General features: G+C 38.2%; 2 protein-coding genes across 2 annotated transcripts; both read left to right on the top strand.

The window, feature by feature from the left end:
- Positions 1–249: 249 nt before the first annotated feature.
- pcdh2aa1 (protocadherin 2 alpha a 1) lies at positions 250–2625 on the top strand. The gene has a single exon (XM_056472550.1). It carries the CDS (start codon positions 250–252, stop codon positions 2623–2625), a length of 2376 nt encoding a protein of 791 aa, XP_056328525.1.
- Positions 2626–5668: 3043 nt separating this feature from the next.
- LOC130241202 (protocadherin alpha-8) lies at positions 5669–8178 on the top strand. The gene is made up of 2 exons (XM_056472923.1): positions 5669–8067; positions 8155–8178. Exons 1-2 carry the CDS (start codon positions 5707–5709, stop codon positions 8176–8178), a joined length of 2385 nt encoding a protein of 794 aa, XP_056328898.1. The 5' UTR covers positions 5669–5706.
- The last annotated feature ends 35 nt before the right edge of the window (positions 8179–8213 follow it).

Genomic DNA, 8213 nt, shown 5'->3' with positions numbered 1-8213 from the left:
TTAAGCTGAACTTTCCATACCGAGAAAGATATAATGTGAATGCGGTTTCGCATGATAGCTGTGAGTGGCGCTACAACACCATCCATTTCCAGCCATCGTGCTTCTCATATTGGCTAGGCTGGCGTGTCAGACATCACTTCGGCTTTGAACAATGAACAACGACGATGCTAAATCTGTTGGTTAATTTGTGCTTTCGGTAGCATAAATGAGTTAGCTTCGTTTATTAGCATTTTTTTTCAGCGGGAAGCAATGGCGAATGAAAATACAAGAACATGGATGAGCAGGATTTTCTATCTGATATGTCTGCTGTTTAATTCCGGAGGAAATGCAGCCCAGATAAACTACTCCCTCCAAGAGGAATCTAAAATTGGAGTCAATGTGGGAAACATCGCAAAGGATTTAGGAATTGATCCAACTTTGTTGGGAAACAGGAATTTTCGTATTGTCGCGGGGACAAAGCAGGAGCTCCTTCGGGTAAATCATGAAGATGGCGCTTTGTTTGTGAGCCAGAGGATAGACAGAGAAGAGCTGTGCGCTAAAATCAACCCATGTCTCATTAATCTCAAAGCAGTGATAGAAAATCCACTGGAAATGCATCAGATATCAGTTGACATTATCGATGTTAATGATAATCCACCTAGTTTTCTAGACGAAAACTATAAACTGGAAATCCTAGAATCTGCCATGACAGGCGCACGATTTCAGGTGGAAACTGCTCACGATCCAGATATAGGCTCAAATGACTTACAGTCATATAAACTGAGCCAAAATCATTATTTTCGCTTGGAAACAGAAGACATGGGAGATGAAGGTAAGATTCCTGTCCTCATTCTACAAAAACCTCTGGATAGAGAAAAAAGCGCAAGGCATAACCTCATATTAACTGCGACGGATGGCGGAAAGCCGCAGAAATCAGCTGCGGCAAATATTACTATTGTTGTGTCAGACGTCAATGATAATACTCCAGTTTGTGATAAACAAAAATACACAGTGACAGTGAAAGAAGACGCCCCTGAAGGAACATTTCTGCTCCGCGTTAATGCTTCAGATTCAGATGAAGGCATAAATGGAGAAATTGAATACTCTTTACGGAATAAATTCAGGAAAGGAGCGTCTGATGTTTTTGATTTGGATAATACAACGGGGGAATTAAAGATTAAAGGGGGGTTAAATTTTGAGGAAAGGCAAGTTTATGAGTTAAAAATATTAGCTGCTGATAAAGGTGCTGTGTCTTTATCTACACAGTGCAACGTGCTTGTTAATGTTGAAGATGTTAATGATAACCGGCCTGAGATTGACGTCACATCATTATCAAGCCACATCCCTGAGGATGCCGCTCCTGGAACTGTAGTAGCTTTGATTGGAGTTACAGACTTGGACTCTGGTATGAACGGAAAGATAGTTTGCTCTCTACCCAAATATATTCCATTTGATCTCAAGCCTTCGCCTGATGGGAACTTTTATTCTCTGGTAACGAAAGAAAGCATCGATAAAGAATCGAAGTCGTCTTATGATATAACTATAACAGCCCAGGATTTAGGATCTCCTTCGCTATCATCAACACGATCGATTCACGTCGAGGTCACGGATGTTAACGATAACAGCCCTAAATTTGCTCAGAGCCCTTATACATTCTACGTGACCGAAAATAACAAGCCAGGAATTGCTGTTTTCTCATTAAGCGCGACTGATTTAGATGAAGGGGAAAACGCACGTGTTTCGTATTCAATTGATCGAATTCATTCAGACCAAACCATGACATCTTTCCTGAGTATTAATGAGGCGAATGGCACTGTTTACTCATTGAAGAGTTTTGACTTTGAGTCTCTAAAAACATTTCATTTCTTTGTTGTGGCTAAAGACTCTGGAAGTCCATCTCTGAGCAGTAACGTGACAGTGAACGTGTTTATTCTGGATCAGAACGACAACGTTCCAGTGATCTTATATCCAGTCAGCGCTAACGGTTCTGCTGAGGGTGTGGAAGAGATTCCCCGTAATGTGAACGCAGGTCATTTGGTGACTAAAGTCAGAGCCTATGACGCAGATATAGGATACAACGGCTGGTTATTATTCTCACTGCAGGAAGTTAGTGAGCACAGTCTCTTTGCTTTGGACCGCTATACAGGACAGATAAGGACCCTTCGCTCGTTCACAGAAACAGACGAGGCCCAGCATAAACTGCTCATACTGGTCAAAGACAATGGGAACGTTTCCCTCTCAGCAACAGCGACTGTGATTGTCAAAGTTGTGGAGCCCAAAGAGGCTTTTGCAGCTCCTGATGATAAAAAGGCAGTAAAAGACGAGGAGGAAAACAACGTCACATTTTATTTGATCATCACTTTGGGCTCGGTTTCAGTGCTTTTCGTCATCAGCATCATCGTGTTGATTGTAATGCAGTGCTCCAAATCTACAGACTATTCGTCCAAGTATTTACAGGACGCAAATTATGACGGGACTCTGTGTCACAGCATCCAGTACAGATCTGGAGACAAACGCTACATGTTAGTTGGACCCAGAATGAGTATCGGCTCTACTATAGCACCAGGCAGTAATAGGAATACTCTAGTCATACCAGATCGCAGGAGGAGGGATTCTGGAGAGGTAAGAGATTTAAAAAATATATAATTGGACATATGTAATGTACATTTCTGTAGTAGTGGAGTTGTCCTTGGTGCTGAAACATCACTTCATTACATTTATATGTCTGTCTAATTAAATATCCAACCTTTAGAATAACACAGGCTACTATATATAATAAATAAATGGAAAGTACAAAAAAGCGTGCATAAAATTAATACATAGCACACATTTTTTAAAGATATTAGAAACCTGTAACCACTGACTTCCATATGATTTGTTTGTTCTATCATGTATGTTAATGGTAACATGTTTCCAACATTCTTCAAAATACTTTAACTTTGAAGTGAAGAGTGAATAAATGATTGCATGAAGTTTTGGGTGAACTATCCCTTTAAGGGATACGACGCTGTCCATGGTGCCGAATTACTTTATATTAATGGTGGAATATTGGTGCTATTTTCTTTAAGCCTCCACTTTCCTTCCTAATCTGTAACTGCCTCTCTGGCTATACCACTAACTGTACTCTCTCAAAAAAACTTACATTACTAATGCTTTGCTTCTTAGACTTTACACACTTGAAACTTGTCTATAGCACTTGTTCACTGCTGCTCTTATAGTTGTGTAAAGTGCTTCCTTGTCCTCATTTGTAAGTCGCTTTGGATAAAAGTGTCTGCTAAATGACTAAATGTAAATGCAAAACAGTCAAAGTAACTGTTCCATATCAGCACTGTAATTGTACTCCCTACCTCATGAGGTAACTGGAGGATTCTAAAGTAAGTGTCAATCTTATTAGAATGACACTTACTTGGTAAAGGTTTGGCATGGTTTTGAGATAGTGCTCAGCTTAGCTTTATCCATGGAGCGCTATGTTCTACAGCTCAACGTAATTTTTATATATTTTTCCACTCTAATTGTTTGTCTCTGCGATTTTTGCATTGTGTATTGTGTTTGCATACTTTGTTTATTTGGGCCTCATTACGTACATGATTACTTCCGCGAAATTGTGGCTTGATGCTTGTGCACTTGTGATCATTTCTTGCTTGGACTATGTTTTTTGCTTTGGAACTTAGATGTTTAAGGTGCAATAATAAATAATAAAAGTAGTAAAATAAGTAAAAATAGTAGTAAAATAAGGGGTTAGAAAAATATGGCAAGTGAGATGGAATAATGGTAAGCTGGTCGAAAAAAAATCTAGTTTTGAAAGAATTACTCGTGGGAGTAGGAAGGAAGATGTTGTGATATTTAAAGTCAAGGAAACTGCTCTTAAGGGAAAACTAAGCGAATTTTACCGAACGGTGTCAAGGTTTAAAAGCACCAAAACAAACGTGCATAATCCAACAGCAGCACGCTCCTATTACTAGACACGCCTCTTTCTGTTGATTGGCAGCAAGCGTGTTCTGGGATTTATTCCGACACTGCCAAAAGCGTTTTTCAAATATTACTGAATGCATCTACAATAATTCACTTCAATGAGCACGGACTTTCAGAAACTATATGGATGCGTTGCTTACCTGTTTAGACTATAAAAGGGAAATAATTCACAGCTAAAAAAAACTTTTTTTAAAAGTTAAAAAAAAAATCACTCTTCAAAATGTACTTTAAAGTTCCAATAATTTTCTTAAAAACAAAAACAACTGTCTCTTTTCCAACGCTATCAATGGCTCCATCTCAGTAGGTGGCGGGTGATGCTCCAGAAGTTGGTTTTCCAACCACAAAAAAGCTCATAAAAGAAGAAAAATTTGTTTGTTGATTTTTAATTAGCATATCCTCGTTTCCTTTCCTCGCCTCTCAGCTACACACCCGTTGTTTCTGTACTTATTCCTTCAGCATCATCAAATTAATTAACGCCGCGCTCCAAATCTACAGACTTTTCGTCGACGTATGTACAAGATTTTGGAAAGGTAAACCTATGATTTGCTATTTTTCACACTTTAATATAATTTTCAGTGTCACATATACATGTATAGAGGACAAAACCTGCAAATAAATAAATAAAAAAAAACATGCAAATAAATAAATACATGACTAAATAAATCCATACATTCCTGTATGAATAAAATAATAAACAAATAAATACGCAAATAAATAAATATGTAAATCCACAAAATTCTGGATAAATAAATATATAAATAATTAATAATGCGGGCAGGTAAATAATTAAATAATTCACACGTTGGGGGAATAAGTCAATGCTAAACTTAAAGTAGTTTTTCTCCCCCTTTTAAACGTTTATTTATTTTTGAACGTAATTCCGTATTTACTTTTCCTCCGCTCAACATGCTAATGAGAGTGTGTTATTAATCACCAGAAGACAGTCAAAAAAATCCAATTCAAATTTTTTTAAGATCAGCCAACGATGTCATAAAGACTACGAAACCTACTTTTAAATTATATAATTTATATATTAATTATTTATCTGCTCGCACTATTAATTATTTATATAATTATTTATGCGGAAATTTTGGGATTTATGTTTATATATATATATATATATATATATATATATATATATATATATATATATATATATATATATATATATATATATATATATATGAATATTTGCAGGTTTCGTCCTCCATACACACATGCAGCTATTCGTCATATTCCATTGACGTACTGTCTGTTTTGATATTTTATAGGCTAATATATTTATTTGTTTTACCTACGTTTTAAAAAGTAAATTTTCTTACAGATAAATTGTGTTAATCTTTGCAGCGAAACAAAACATTTTTGTGGTACCAAATAGGCAAATGCGCTATATATTAATGTCTATTAAAACTAAGCATGTGCTCTTTGCCAGTATCCTACAGTTTATATGCAGAAATCTAGTAAAGAAGAAAGCAGGAACAAATCTTGACATGTTGTAATGGTCCGCGTGGTGTCAGTATTACACAAGAAACCGTTTTTGGGGCAGGGATCTATTATACATCACTGTGTTTTTAAGCTATAGTCTGCAGCTCGCTGACTGCGCCTTCAGTGCGAGCAACTGAAAACATGGGATTATTCATGTGATTTTCGAGTAGATGAAGCTCTCTATTTCTTTGCTTTATCATTTTAATAGATTCGTGTGGTAACCGGACGAGAAATTGCAGTTCACTTGATCCTTAAACGACAGTTTTGAGCATGGATGCTGGAGAACAAAGACGTAGATGGGAGTACTGGTGGATTTCTCTGCTTTTCTATTTGCTTATATGCCTCGGACAGCGGGTTTCAGCTCAGATAAGATACTCTATTCCGGAGGAGGTAAAAGAGGGAACGATTGTTGGAAATATTGCAAAGGATTTAGGTCTTGATGTCAGTACATTGTTGGACAGACGGTTCCGTATTGTCTCTGGATCAAATGACGCCCTTTTTCAGGTAAATCAGAACAATGGCATATTATATGTGGGGAAGCATATCGACAGAGAGGCGCTGTGCGACGAAAATACTGCTTGCTTGATAAGCCTGAAAACTGTTGTTGAAAATCCTCTTGAAATCCATTATGTAGAAGTAGAAATTACCGATGTGAACGACCATGCACCCAGTTTTGCTAATAAAGACGTCTTGTTAGAAATTGCAGAATCAACCACACCTGGGGAGGACTTTCAGATGCAGGAAGCATATGATCCAGATTCGGGAGTAAATTCGGTTCGTTTTTATAAACTGAGCCAGACTGAGTATTTTGAAATAGAGCTTCGCGAAAATGGAGGAGAGAAAAAAGTCCCCGTCTTAAAACTACGCAAATCACTCGATCGGGAGCGTCAGGTTATTCACAGTCTGATAGTGACTGCTGTGGACGGTGGAAATCCACCACGATCTGGAAGCACTGTTATTAACGTCACAGTGCTGGATGATAATGATAACAGGCCGAAATTCAGCCAGGAACTCTATTCTGTCTCATTGAAAGAAAACGCTCCTGTTGGTACTCTTGTGATTAAACTGAATGCCACTGATTTAGATGAAGGTCAGAATGGCGAAATTGTATATTCATTCGTAAAGAATATTGAAAGATATATTTATGACACTTTTGATTTGGATAACACTGGGGAGATTAAAGTGAAGGGGAGTTTAGATTTTGAGAAAAATAATGTTTATAGAATCGCTGTTATGGCGTCAGATAAAGGCCAACCACCTAAGACAAGCAATTGCAGAATTATCATTAAAGTCATTGACGAAAATGATAATGCACCAGAGATAGAGGTTACCTCTCTGTCTGATGTAGTTCCCGAAGATTCAAAGCCAGGGGCCGTCATTTCACTCGTTAGCATTACTGATAAAGATTCAGGAGTAAATGGCAAAGTTGTGTGTAGAATATCTGACAACGTGCCTTTTGAACTGAAGCCTTCATTTAAAGAGAACATGTACTCTCTTGTGACGAATGCAAAGTTAGATAGAGAGCTCATGTCTTATTATGATGTCACTATAACAGCCACAGATCTCGGTCAGCCCCCTCTGTCATCAATCAAAACTCTGAAAGTGCAGATATCAGACGTGAACGATAATGTTCCAGAATTTCTTCATAATCCATTAGAGCTGTATTTAATGGAAAATAATGTTCCAGGAGCATCTATATATTCTGTTAGCGCCTTTGATAAGGACTTGAACGAAAACGCTGCGATAACCTATCAAATAATTAGAGAAGAGGGAACAAGAAGTCATATGTCGTCCTTCCTTAATGTAAATGCAGACAATGGACACATCCATGCGCTGAAAAGTTTTGATTTTGAAACAGTAAAAACCTTCCAGTTCCACGTGCTCGCCACAGACTCTGGTAGTCCATCTCTGAGCAGTAACGTGACAGTGAACGTGTTTATTCTGGATCAGAACGACAACGTTCCAGTGATCTTATATCCAGTCAGCGCTAACAGTTCTGCTGAGGGTGTGGAAGAGATTCCCCGTAATGTGAACGCAGGTCATTTGGTGACTAAAGTCAGAGCCTATGATGCAGATATAGGATACAACGGCTGGTTATTATTCTCACTGCAGGAAGTTAGTGAGCACAGTCTCTTTGCTTTGGACCGCTATACAGGACAGATAAGGACCCTTCGCTCATTCACAGAAACAGACGAGGCCCTGCATAAACTGCTCATACTGGTCAAAGACAATGGGAACGTTTCACTCTCAGCAACAGCGACTGTGATTGTCAAAGTTGTGGAGCCCAAAGAGGCTTTTGCAGCTCCTGATTTTAAAAACGCAGTAAAAGACGAGGAGGAAAACAACGTCACATTTTATTTGATCATCACTTTGGGCTCGGTTTCAGTGCTTTTCGTCATCAGCATCATCGTGTTGATTGTAATGCAGTGCTCCAAATCTACAGACTATTCGTCTAAGTATTTACAGGACGCAAATTATGACGGGACTCTGTGTCACAGCATCCAGTACAGATCTGGAGACAAACGCTACATGTTAGTTGGACCCAGAATGAGTATCGGCTCTACTATAGCACCAGGCAGTAATAGGAATACTCTAGTCATACCAGATCGCAGGAGGAGGGATTCTGGAGAGGTAAGACCCGATTAATATTTGTCATTTGTGTCTCATGGTTACAGTATTTTTTGGTCCTCCTTATAATTTCCTCTTGTTTAATTTCAGGCCTTGTATTGGCATTGGAATTAAGGTCAGAATTCAGGTCTAAAAGGTTTTAAACGTGT

The sequence above is a fragment of the Danio aesculapii genome, chromosome 14 (assembly GCF_903798145.1).
Source record: "Danio aesculapii chromosome 14, fDanAes4.1, whole genome shotgun sequence".
In the NCBI taxonomy this organism is placed as follows: Eukaryota; Metazoa; Chordata; class Actinopteri; order Cypriniformes; family Danionidae; genus Danio; species Danio aesculapii.
This window is presented reverse-complemented; position numbering and strand designations above follow the sequence as displayed.